Source organism: Myotis myotis, unplaced genomic scaffold, assembly GCF_014108235.1.
Source record: "Myotis myotis isolate mMyoMyo1 unplaced genomic scaffold, mMyoMyo1.p scaffold_m19_p_9, whole genome shotgun sequence".
Taxonomy (NCBI): Eukaryota; Metazoa; Chordata; class Mammalia; order Chiroptera; family Vespertilionidae; genus Myotis; species Myotis myotis.
Window position 1 is genome coordinate 46,223,242 of NW_023416401.1, and position 13,820 is coordinate 46,237,061.

At 41.0% G+C, this 13,820-nt stretch overlaps 1 protein-coding gene across 2 annotated transcripts in view; it reads right to left on the minus strand.

Annotated features, from left to right (window-relative positions):
• The window catches only part of CCDC102B (coiled-coil domain containing 102B), a 149,629-nt gene that overhangs the window by 113,629 nt on the left and 22,180 nt on the right, over nt 1–13,820 (minus strand). For both annotated transcript variants that reach the window (XR_004970028.1, XM_036322914.1), the window contains exon 2: nt 2,045–2,666. Coding sequence is in view for 1 of the 2 variants with exons in the window: in XM_036322914.1 (XP_036178807.1) it covers nt 2,045–2,666 (622 nt within the window). In the remaining variant the exon portion in view is untranslated. The remainder of the gene's footprint in view (nt 1–2,044; nt 2,667–13,820) is intronic.

Below are 13,820 nucleotides of genomic sequence, written 5' to 3' on the forward strand. Positions count from 1 at the left end.
AATATTCCAAATGAAGTCCCAAGATATTGAACATTTCTCAGTAAAACATATGTGAAGAGAATCTTTCACATTCTCAAATGTGGTGTCTATTACTTGTAATAATAAATATTTGTACATTCAGAACAACTTAAGTGAGCTATATTCCCTAGTCTCTATTACTATATTCAAATAAATACATTAATAGAGTTGAATTTTGAGAATATATAACATTTTTCCAAAGATATACACAACAGGACTAATAGCTTAGATTATCGAGTTTAAAAAATTTATATTTAAAACAAATCTGGAAGACTGAATAAGCATAAATAATTATAATTTTTTAACTTTTTTCATTTACAATAAAATTTATATTTACCATAATTTACATACATCATGGAAAGGATTACAATTTTAGATGGAATTATAGAAGAGCAATTTTATGATTTTAGAAATGGAATTACATAGAAAAATATAATACTAGTGGCCCGGTGCATGAAATTTGTGCATGAGTGGGGGGATGTCCCTCAGCCCAGCTTGCACCCTCTCCAATCTGGGACCCCTTGGGGGATGTCCGACTGCCGGTTTAGGCCCGATCCCAGGGATCGGGCCTAAACCGGCAGTCGGACATCCCTCTCGCAAACCGGGACCGCCGGCTCCTAACCACTCACCTGCCTGCCTGCCTGATCATCCCTGACCACTCTGCCTGTCAGCCTGCTCACCCCCAAATGCCCCTGCTTGCTGACCTGATTGCCCCCATCTGCCCCCCATCATCCTGCTTGCCCCCAACTGCCCCCAGCTGGCCTGATTGTCTCCAACTGCACCCCCCTGCTGGCCTGCTCACCTCCAACTGCCCCCCTTCCAACTTGATTGCCTCCAACTACCTCCCCCCCACCCCATCACCCCCCCACCCCCGCTAGCCTGCTCGCCCCCAACTGCCCTCCCCTTCTGGCCTGATCACCCCTAACCACCTCTGCCTCTGCTCTGCCACCATGGCTTTGTCTGGGTGGCAACCACGGAGCCAGGTGGGGTGACCAAGGAAGATAAGCCTCCCAGCCGCTCCGGCCAGCTCCATGACTCAGGCCAGCGCTGCTATATTTGTTGCATCAATTTGCATATTCCCTTCTTATTGGCTGTAGGCATATTACTCTTTTATTAGATAGGATAAACTGATTCTATGAAAAGAGACAACATGAATTCCTAAAGTTTCCTGAAATATGTTCCATGGGTTGCTAATAGTAATTACCAGTTTTAACAAAATGTGGGGGAGGAGTGGTTCATAGATAAATATGGATATGAACTGCTAGATTTTAAAAAAAGGTTTTAAAAACTATGTTTCAAGCAGAATTTTTAAGAACTTCAAGAGTGTAAGTATACCAAGAAATTCCAAGAATGGGTATGAGGCATTCCCTAAAGGTATTGGCCTATGGTACCCATTTTACAGGAATTAATTGTGAGGGCAGAATTCCAAACCTTGGGAAAGTTCAAACTACTGTATGAATAATTTATAATATTACTGACATAGCAAGGATAAATGGAGGGAAGTCTCTCTAAACATTTCCTTTTCACATAAAAAAAAAAAAGCTGAATACATTTTTGCTAAATACATTTTGTATGATCACTATTATAGTCTGAATGTATCCCCTCAAATTCGTATGCTGAAGTCCTAACCCCTAGTACCTGAGAATGTGATTGTATTTGGGGCCAGAGTCTTTAAAGAGGTGATTATTTTAAAAGGAGGTGATTAGGATGGACCTAATGATGGCACTCCTATAGAAAGAGGAACCTTGGACACAGACACGTACAGAGAAAAGATGATGTAAAGGCACAGGGAGAAGAAGGTCATCTATAAGCCAAGGAGAGAGGCATCACAAGAAACCAACTCAGATCTCAGACTTCTAGCCTCTAGAACTTTCTGTCACTGAAGTCACCCAGTGTGCAGCACTGAGTTATGGAAAACAAATATAGTTCCCCCCCCCCCGGATCTGTGATTTCCCCTTCCTCCCATCACTGTCTAAGGCATTCTAATATGTCCGTAGACTCTGGATTACTGTCTTTATTTGCTTACCATAGTATTTCTGTTCTCCTTTGTGGGAAATTCTCTTTTCACCAGACACTCTCTGATAGACTCACACATTTGCGAGCCAGTTTGAAATTGATCCCTTTGTACATAGGACACATCTGTGAAACTAGGACGCGTCTGGTTCAGGGCAACTCTAGCTTCCAAGGTCTCCTTTTGATGTGGTGGACTTTGCTTCTTTTTCAGTGCACTCAATTCTTTCACTGTCATCTCTAATTTCATTCTGAGTTGTCTTCCTTCCTCCCTGGCACTGTTCCTTTCAGCTCGAACTTTACTCCACTTTTCCCTCCAGTTGGCTGTGCAGTCTGACCACCACCGCATGGTCTTCTCCATCTGAGCAGCTCTGGCCTTGACTTCTTCAAGTTCCCGCAGGCGCAGCTCTTCACAAATATCCCATTCATTGGTGTTGCACGCGTGAGCACAGAAGCTGTGGGCAGCATGAGACTGTAGCCCATTAAGTGGCCAACAGGAATTAAAGGTATCCCTAGGGACCGAGGCAGGTGCTCCCATGTCGGGAGGTGGTTTAACTGCTGACTGCTGCATCCCGAAGATTTGTGTTTCCTCAATTAACCGATAAATGGATTCTAAATTCATATTTATCTTTTCAGACCTACGAAAAGACAAACAAAAAACCCACATAATTAACTTTTGAAATTCCCTTGCAGTTATAAAAGCAAAACTTACATTTAAAATTTTTGGAAAAAAATAATGCATCTTTTCAATATTGAATATTTTCTTTTAAGCATAACTAAAATATAGAGAAACTTATGCATTTGTAATTACCCTGAAAGAAACAGGAGTTGCTTCTATTGAATTTTACCAAACAAATACAAATAAAAATATGAAGATACAATTGTGGACAGCATATGACATGAGTAATTCATTTTAACAAATCTAATGCTATGCATGTAATATTTAGTGTAACACATATTGTCCATTTACTATTAGATGGTCCCCTTTCCCCTGCTAATAACTAAAGCACAATTTGTTTGGGTGAAATACAGACTTTATTGATCTCTGGCAGGCTAAGCCCCTGTCCCAGTCCCAAAGGCTAAATTGTGATTGGTCTAAACTTCCCTGATGACCTCATTTCATTGGCCATTCATTGGTCTCAAGTAAGCATATAGCCTGGTTCTACTGGTGAGATGTGAGGGAAAGTCTGCTGGAGAAATTCCCTGCCTACAAACATTTGAAAACATCAGAATAAGAAACCCTTTTCCTCTGTTCTCTTCCTTCCTAAACAAAGACATGATTCTGGATAAGGTGAATGTACAGTTACCCTTTAACATTGAAAATGGTGGAACAGAAGAATAGTTTATTGACCGAGCTCTGCATTAATGCCCTGGTTTCCTTGCTCTGTGAGAAAGATTACCTATATTTACTAAAACTTTGATCATTGAGTTTCCTGTTACTTGCAGTCAAAAGAATATCTACTACATGAATTAATTCTTGCTATGGTTAATATATTATGATAGCTTCTAAAAATAGGATATTTAGAATAACAAATGGTCTTTGTCTTTATATTCCAGAGAATTAGATAAGCACATATAATAAAAATAGATAATTAACAGTATAAAAATATATTTATTCAATCTTTTTAACACATCTTATGGGTCAGGTCGGTGTTAGCTTCCTAAGCTATGGAACAGGGTGCTCTCAGAGCACAGCCAAAGAAGAGAAAACTATCTTCTAAAACTGAAGTCTTCTTAGCAGAGATAAACTAAACAGAGTTTTAGCACTTTCAAAGCTTTCTCACAAAATTAAAAACAGCTTTCTATATAAACTGGCAAAAAGCAAATTAATTTGTAAATTCAAATACTTCTTATCAATTATGCAGATCCATTACTTATTCAATATAGCAATATTGCTATACTGAGGATATAGCAGTTCGAATATTTTAAAATAAATGCTTAAAATATGCAGGTTAATCTACAAGTTAGTAAAGCTGTGTGTTTATATAAGATTGCCTATTTTTATTATCAAAGAAGATTTGCTGGTGCATATAATTTACGTACAAGAAATTAATTTCTCTCAGTTTTCCATTTGCTTTTACACTGACTGGCCAGATTATTATGACCATCTGATGTTTGTAGGCAAATTAGCTATAATTTCGTGCTGAAGTTGCTAGAGGGCCAGACCATTATAAACAGAAAAGCAGGTTGTTGACCACAACAGTAGAAGGGATATTTTTCTGAAGATATGGGTAAACAACGTGATTTAACAACCTTTGAACATGGGATATGTGTGTGTGTGTGTGTGTGTGTGTGTGTATACATATATATATACTATCTAATAATAGACAAACATGGTAATTAACCGTACCTCCGACACACTTCCCCGTGGCTAATCAGGGCGATATGCAAATTAACTGCCAACCAAGATGGCGGCTGGCAGCCAGGCAGCTGAAGCAAACAGGAGGCTTGCTTGCTCCAGTGATGGAGGAAGCCAAGGTTCCCCGCCTGCCACTGCTGGCCTCTGAGCTGCACTCTAAGAAACAATGTTGCAATTATAGAAGCTAAACAAACTCCAGAAACCTGCTTTCAGCCAGCCGGCCTTTGAGCTGGAGCCGCAACAGTGTTTCAATTATAGAAGCCAAACAAACCCAGATACCTGCTTTCAGCAGCCGAGGTCTCAGAGCTGGAGCCAAGCCTCAGAGCTAAAGCTGGCTCTCAGTTCCAGTGACATCCATAGAAGGTAAATAAATCCCAGAATTAAAAAAAAGAAGAAGAAAAGGAGAGGTTGGGAGCTTCAGTCACCCGCCAGCCTGAAAATGGCCCTCAGCCCCTCACCCAGACTGGCCAGGCACCCCAGTGGGGACCCCCACCCTGATCCGGGACACACTTCAGGGCAAACCAGCTGGCCCCCTCCCATGCACCAGGCCTCTATCCTATATAGTAAAAGGGTAATATGCAAACTGACCTTAACAGCAGAAGGACTGGGAATGACTGGTCACTATGACACACACTGACCACCAGGGGGCAGACGCTCAATGCAGGAGCTGCCTTCTGGTAGTCAGTGTGCTCTCACATGGGAGGAGCTCTGCTCAGCCACAAGCCAGGCTGATGGCTGCCAGTACAGTGGTGGTGGTGGGAGCCTCTCCTGCCTCCTCAGCAGTGCTAAGGATGTCTGACTGAAGCTTAGGTCTGCTCCCTGCTGGCAAGTGGACATCCCCCGAGGGCTGCCAGGCTGCCAGAGGGATGTCTGCTTGCCATCTTAGGCCCAATCCCCTGGGGAGCGGGCCTAAGCCAGCAGGTGGTCATCCCCTGAGGGGTCCCAGACTGCGAGAGGGCATAGGCCGGGCTGAGGCACCCCTCCTCCCCCCTGAGTGCACAAATTTTTGTGCACCGGGCCTCTAGTATATATTAATAAAAGAGAAACATGCAAATTAACCAACACTCCACCATTCCGCTACACCCACAAGCCACCCCACCAGCCAATCAGGAGCAAGTATGCAAATTAATCCAACTAAGATGGTGGCGGCCACAGAGCTGGAGTGAGCAGGAGACTTGGGTTGTCCCCGGTGATGGAGGAAGCCAAGCTTCCTGCCTGCCCTGGCCAGGCCTGTGTCTGCTCAAGGCGACAAAGTTTCAATTATAGAAGATAAATAAATCCCAGATACCTGCTTCCAGCCCACCCTGGCCTCCACTCAAGGAGGTGCTGAAAAAGAAAAAAGAAAAAAAGGAGAGGCTGGAGCTTAGGTCGCCGGGGGGGCATGCCTGAAAATGGCCCTCAGCCCCTCACCCAGGCTGGCCAGGCACCCCAGTGGGGACCCCCATCCTGAAGGGGGACTTCCCCTAGGACTCCCGGGTTGCCAGACTGCCAGCTTAGGCCTGATCCCCTGGGGAGTGAGCCTAAGCCAGCAGGTGGACATCTCCAAGGGGTCCCAGACAGCAAGAGGGCACAGGCCGGGCTGAGGGACCACCCCCCCCCCCCGCCCCAAGTGCACACATTTTTGTGCACCGGGCCTCTAGTATATATGTATATACTGAGTGGTCAGATTATTATGACCACCTGATGTTTGTAGGCAAATTAGCCATACATTGCATTGTATGGGATATGGAAGCTGAAGGCCTGTTCGAACACCTTTGCTGTCTGCAGTTACCAAGATAAAACGTCTCCAATTCGCACAGGAACACAAGGATTGGACAGTTGAGCATTGGAAAAAAGTCATGTGGTCTGATGAATCACGTTTCCAGTTGCATCATGCAGATGGCAGAGTGAGAATTTGGCGGAAACAGCATGAAAGCATGCACCCCACACGCATGAGTACAACCCTTCAAGCTGGTGGGGGCAGTGTTATCATTTGGGGCATGTTTTCCTGGCATGATTTGAGCCCTTTAATTCATATGGAACAATGTCTGAATAGCACAACATACCTAGGTATCATTGCTGATCAACTTCATCCTATCATGTTGATGGTGTATCCCAATGGAGATGGCTTCTTCCAAAAAGACAATGTGCCATGCCATGGTGCTTGTACTGTGCAGGAGTGGTTTCAAGAACATGAGGGAGACTTTACCTTGCTTAGGTGGCCCCCCCAATCACCAGAGCATTTGTGGGACGAAGTTAAAAGAGCCATCAGGCAGCTGGTTCCACAACCATCAAATCTCACAGAACTGGACAGTGCTATTCATAAGGCATGGTGTCACCTTTCAACATCTTGTGGAGTCAATGCCAAGAAGAATCGCCGCAGTATTGAAGTCAAAAGGTGGCCCAGCGAAGTAGTGATTGGTGGTCATAATAATCTGGCCACTCGCATTCAAATATATCCCACGTTCAAAGGCTGTTAAACCACATTGTTTACCCATATCTTCATAAAAAAATCACTTCTACTGTCGTGGTAAACAACCTGCTTCCCTATTTATAATGGTCTGGCCCTCTAGCAACTTCAGCGCAAAATTATAGCTAATTTGCCTACAAATGTCAGGTGGTCATAATAATCTGGTCACTCAGTGTATATAGCTACTAGTGGCTGGTGCATGAAATTTGTACCTGGTGGGGGTGTCCCTCAGCCTGGCCTGCACGCTCTCTAAACTGGGACCCCTCAAGGGATGTCCGACTACTGGTCGGACATCCTTCTCGCAATCCGGAACTGCGGGCTTCTAACCACTCACCTGCTTGCCTTCCTGATTGCCTCTAACCACTCTGCCTGCCGGCCTGCTCACCCCCAACTGCCCCCCTGCTGGCCTGCTCACCCCCAACTGCCCCCTCTGCTGGCCTACTCAACCCCCAACTGCCCCCCCCAGCCTGCTCGCCCCCAACTGCCCTCCACTCCTGGCCTGGTCACCTCTAACCACCTCTGCCTAGGGCCTGCCACCATGGTGTTGTCCGGAAGGAGATCCTAAGGTCTGGACTAATTAGCATATTACCCTTTTATTAGTATAGATAGATCATAAACTGTCTCTTTCTGGAACATTCATTTAATCAACTGTGGGGATTCATTATATAAACAAAATAAAAAAGTCTCTATTTACTAAAATAATGAGTATATAATATTAAATGTATATATCACTTTCAGTTGTAGAAAAACAAATACATTTTAACAAGTGTTCTGTAGAGGTATCAAACCAATTCACTTACTATAATACTTATTACAATAGTATGGATTCATGGTTGCAATTATTTTTGTTAGGAATAGTAGATGTCCAAGCTTATTTTAATTAATGCTGATTTGAAGCAATTGTTCCCTTCATTTACTATAATTCAGAGGGCATTGAGCATATAACTGACCAAATTTCTTTGACAATTAGTAAACCAAGACCAATCCTATATAATAAAAACCTAATATACTAAATGTCCAGTCGTCCAGTCATCTGTTCAACCAATCAAAGCGTGATATGCTAAGGCCACTCAACCTCTCCCTATGACATGCACTGACCACCAGGGGGCAGATGCTCCAACTGGTAGGTTAGCTTGCTGCTGGGGTTCGGGCGATTGGGACTGAGCAAAATGGGCCAGACATGCCCTGGAGCCCTCCTGTGGTCCCTCCCTGGCTGGCCAACCTCCCGTGTCCCTCCCCAGCCCCAATCATGCACTAGTTGGGTCCCTCTGCCTGGCCTGCACCCTCTCGTAATCCAGGACCTCTCAGGGGATGTCAGAGAGCCTGATACAGCAGGCCAGGTGGAGGGAACCCACTGGTGCACAAATTCGTGCACTGAGCCTCTAGTCCTATACAATAAAAACTTAAAATGCAAATAGACTGAATGGCAGAATGACCGGTTGCTATGATGACCACTGACCACCAGGGGAAAGACGCTCAACACAGGAGCTGCTCCCAGCCCCCAGGCTCCGACTGGCAGCCACAGCAGGGGGGGGCAGGGCCAGCAAGTGGGTGGTGCCAGGCCAGTCAAGGCAGGTGCCTGCAGAGCCCCCCAAATCACACCACCAGTCACCCCCCACAGATCAGCCCTGATCACCAGCCAGGCCTAGGGACCCTACCCTTGCACGAATTTTGAGCACCAGGCCTCTAGTATTAAAATAAAAGAGAACAAAAGAAAATTTTAATTAAAAGTACACCAAATAATTTATATAATATATATTCACATATATATTCTTATATACATAAGGAATTATTCCTTTTAGTTGAAATTCTAAAATGAAGACAGCAAATTGATTTTAGCATATTAAAATTAAACTTAACCTTGCCATTTTTCAAAATAAATCAGTACCTTGAAATTGTAATGTCTTTAAAAATGTCTCATTAACTTTTCCTTCACTCATATTTTTGAAGACTCTATAATTGGATTCTGGTACATTGAGATCTTGCCTACCAATTAACTATGTATTTTTCACATCTGACTATAAATAAGACTGAAGTGGGTTTAATCATTCAGTCCTTGAACTTAAATAGTATTTCCTGCTCTAAAGCATTTCTTAAGCAAGCATAAATGGAGATATTTAATCATCCTATGTCTTTATTAAATCATTTGTTTTTCCTACACATATGTGTGCACACTCATGTTTTATTTCAGATGACTATAAAAATATTTGTAAGTGGTTGTAGCACAATGCTTTTGATGTATGAAAAAATACTTAAAAAAATAAAAAATACTTTAATGCTATTCACCTTTTGGTCTTTTATTCTGATTTTTGCATCGTTTTCACCATAAAAAGTGTGGGCATAAGAAAACTCTAGGAGGTGATGGGTATGTTTATTACCTTGATTAGGGCTCTGTTTTCCTGGTGCATGTACATGTCCAAACTCATCAAATTGTATACATTAAATATGTTCAGTATTTTGTATCAATTACACCTTAATAAAGCTATTAAAAGTGTTCATACAATCAGGCTTCCATGATTACTACCACAGATATTTGAATGCAGTACAGAACCAAATAAATAAAAGTTGATGGGCATATGATGTATAGATAATATTACTAAACATATTATTTCTCACTAAAGAGGATTTTAATACATAGGAAACTGGGCTCCAGGCTCTATTGGTTAAAGTTCTGACTCTGTCACTTCCTAAATAGATGTCCTTGGACAAACTCATAAACTGCCTCATACGCTCATTTGTAAAAGGAGACAGATATGTCATACATCTCACTCAGTTCTTGTGACTGTTAGATGGGAAAACGCCTCCAGGTTGACTGACCAAAGCTGTCTCTCAGGCAAGGGGACAGTTTTCCTCAGTGCTACATAAGTTACTAATATGTCACCTTGGAATTGCATTAGTTAATTTTTTCAGGTTTTTTTTTTTCTCTTTTGAAAGGGTAATGGTGTACTTAGAAAAAGATTGCAATAGATAAATTAATTTTACAAAAAGTTCTGAATTTCATTTAATAAAGTTATAGTCTGAATTTTATATTATATTAATATTATTCAGTTAAATACTCAATACTATTATTTCCATCCAAGAGATGAGAACCTAGGACTTAGGGTCTTAATGTAAGCAGCCTAAGTCATACACTTACAACCAGTAAGTCAACCCAGTTTGGGGATATATAACAACTAGAGGCCGACGCATGACATTTGTGCACTGGGCGGGGGGGAGGCATTCCCTCAGCCTGGCCTGCACGCTCTCACAGTCTGAGAGCCCTCAGGGGATGTCCAACTGATGGCGGGGAGCAGGCCTAAGCTGTCAGTCAGACATCTTTAGCACTGCCACAGAGGAGGGAGAGGCTCCCGCCACCACTGCTGTGCTCACCAGCGTGAGCCCTGCTTCTGGCTGAGCAGTGCTCTCCGGGTGCTCAGTGAGCATCATAGCGACTGGTCATTCTGCCGTTCGGTCTATTTGCATATTAGCCTTTTATTATATAGGGTTAGTTTCAGATGTGCAGCATAGTGGTTACACAATCATATACTTTACAAAGTAGTCCCCACAATATTTCAAATACCCACCTGGCCTGGTACATAGTTATTACAATATCATTGACTATATTCCCTCTGCTGTACTTTATATTTTTGTGTCTACTCTGTAACTACCAAGTTGTACTTCTTAATCCCTTCACCTTTTTCACCCAGTCCCAAGCCTTTTCCCTCTGTCAACTGTCAGCCTGTTTTCTGTATCTATGAGTCTGTTTCTATTTTATTTACTTATTTATTTTGTTTTTTCGATTCCACATAGAAGTGAAATCATACACTATTTGTCTTTCTCTGTCTGACTTATTTCACTTGGCATAATACCCTCTAGGTCTATCCATGTTGTCGCAAATGGCAAGATTTCCTTCTCTTTTATGGCTGAGCTGACATGGTGGTTTGAGCGAATTCAGTTCTCATCATAGATTATGGAACTGCTGATCTGGGGCTTGTCCATCCCTCCACCCTTCTCTGTCATTCTGCTTCTGTGTCCCATGCTTCAGCCACCCCATCTCTGTTCCTTAGACAAAGCTCACCTCAACAATATCCATTGTGCCATCTGACTGCTTTACAGGAGCACTGTGCCTTTCCTCCACTCGCCCGCTTTTCCCTGGCTTCTCATCCTTCGGCAGCAACTAGCTGACCTACGCCTGACTCTCCTCCATCCCCTTAGAGGCTCTGCATCTCGGCAGAAAGTCTACCTTTGGCCTCCTCTGTGAAAGTGAAGGGAACAGACATGGCTTCTGCCATCCTGGTCCCTTGCCAATAATCAACAGCAATACATCAAATAATCGTGCATTTCCACGCCTTTGAAAGAAATTAACAGTGTACTGTGGTTCAACACATACCTACATAGTTAGTTAGAGAAGTCTCACTGAAGTGACATCTTATGCATTATCTGAAGAGTGAAGCAGACCATAAATAAAAGCATTTTTGGCAAAAGTTACACTATGGAAGAAGAATAAAATAGGGTCCAAGGGATTTTTTATTGTTTATACTTATTTCTTTCCATTAACCTATAGGAAATGAATTCTAAATTAAACTCTTTTTAGATTTTTTTTTTTCTCCAAAGAAGCTTAGGTCCTCTACTACATACACAATAATGTTAATAAAAGCCATAAGCAAAGAGAAAAATAGATTCAAAACATAATGCTAAGGAACAGTTGTTACTGTAGCTATGACACCATATACTCTGATAAAAAGAGAAAAGGGGGATCTGTTTTCCATGTTCAGGAAAGTAAAATATCATATTATATTTTAAAATGTGGCCTGTCAAGCATGCACAAAGGATTAGTATAAAAACTTACGCATTTTTCCCTGTCCCTGTGGCTCAGTTGGTTCAGCACTGTCCCATGCAGCAGGAGGTTGCCAATTCAATTCCTGGTCAGGGGACATGCCCAGGTTGCCATCTTGATCCCCAGTAGGGGGCAAGCAGGAGGCAGCTCATAGATGTTTCTCTCTCTTCCATGTTTCCAGCTCTCTCTCCCTCTCCCTTCCTCTCTCTGAAATCAATAAAAACATATTTTTTTAAAAATTTAAAGTATGCATTTGTATGGGTCTAAAGCAGGAAAAATAATGTATTTTTAAGAACGCTTTGCAAGAAACCTAAATAGTAAATGTTGAAAATGCAGTTGTGGCAGTGATAAATGAAATAGTAGCAGTGATTAAGTAAAACAATGACATTGAATGGTTATATGACATCATTTTAATATAGTTCCAGTTTTGCCCATGGTTAAGTATTACATTTAAGAACCCATACACTGTGGTGAATTATACAAATGGTTATAGTCTGTTTGCTGTGAATGTGAGGTTTTAGAATCCTATAGAGGCAGGAAATACTGGCACAAAGAGGGCAAGTGAATAATATAAAATAAATTTGTACATGTTACCAATTATTTAAAGCTTAGCTATTTATTTCCCCAAAGCATTGTAGTATAAGACAAGCATAAATGTAAACATTTAAAAACAAGTATATTCATGTTTGCCAAGAGCCATTAATAAGTTATAAATTGCATTGTCTGATCATTAGAAATTATCTTTATTTTAAAGAATCTGCATATAATTCAGATGATAAGCCATGCCTCTTTCTGACTCTTCATTGCTTCCTAACTCTTTACCCTATTATCATTACCTAATATCGTTTAAGCCATGTAGCACTGTTTTAAATCAATGTGGTGGTTTTATTTTAGTCTAGGTTTCCACTAAAACATTATTTAAGAAAGACAATATTTTTCTTAGACAATGTTCAATGATAAAAATTAACTTCATTTCTTTCAAAATAAACTATTTCAGAATAATGGCTCCAAATCATGTCTTGATGTTATTGCTGCCATTCTCAGACAACAGCAATGTTTTCTGTGCTTTTAAGTGGAAAAAAAACAAAAATATCTTATAAGTCAGAGGTAGAAAGTGATCAGTCATACTCCTTTGGACTATGAATAAAAGAATAAGGAGGGATTCAAAATCCACAGTCCATTTTATAAAGTGCCAATGTATAATTTGTAATGAGTCTTGGAAAAATAACATTTCTCTTTTCTGGCAGGCTGATCATCTCAAAGCTTTTGTAGTGTTTTGCCTGCCAAATACAAATTTGGGTTCAGATAAACTAGAATTTCTTGGAGGATATAGCATAATTTAACTACTCTTGTGTAGTTCTTAGAAATGCAAATCAGGTTCAAGAAAATTATCTTTAAAAATATTCCTCAAATGTGTCGCCAGTGAACAAATAGTAAGGCATAAGGATGCTTTATCTAAGGTCTGAGTTCACAGCTTTAGTATATTTCTTCAAACATTCCATATGCAATTTATGCTACTTATTGCCTATCTGGAATCATGACACTTGTTGAATTCCTCAGCATTTCTTAATATTTGTGTTTATTTCAAGGTTTCAGTAAACAAAACCACAAACTACCCCAATTTTTTTGCAATCTAATCCAACTTAATAATGCCAAATAAATAAGCCAAAAACATTCATTGAGACCTTAAGCTAAAAATGATAGTAGTATTAGCTATAGTGGGGCTATAGCGTCCAGTCAAATCTCACTTTCATACTAAATAATCCTGCTACTATTTCCAGGTGGCTGACAGTCAAGAGTGTACTTTCTTTTGAAAGAACACTGCAAAAATAAACCTGATCATATCAAAGATCTTGCTCTACTGCTTTCCAAAATTGGCCAAGAATCTGGAATTCACTTGGCCCTGTATATATCATATTGTATAATTTCATAGAGGTTAAGTAATATGGAGTACAATGTAACTTTACCCATAGATAATAGTTAAAAGGAATTAAAATAAAACCCAGAAGAGCACATGCCTAACAACTCAAAATTATAATTATTATTAGTAAGAACAAATTACATATGAAAGAATCCCTACCCCAGTTCCACTATCAAGCAGGTGATATTAAGAGAGAGGGGTTATGCTTTTCACTTTTTATTTGAAAGCTACTTATTTGTTAGAATTA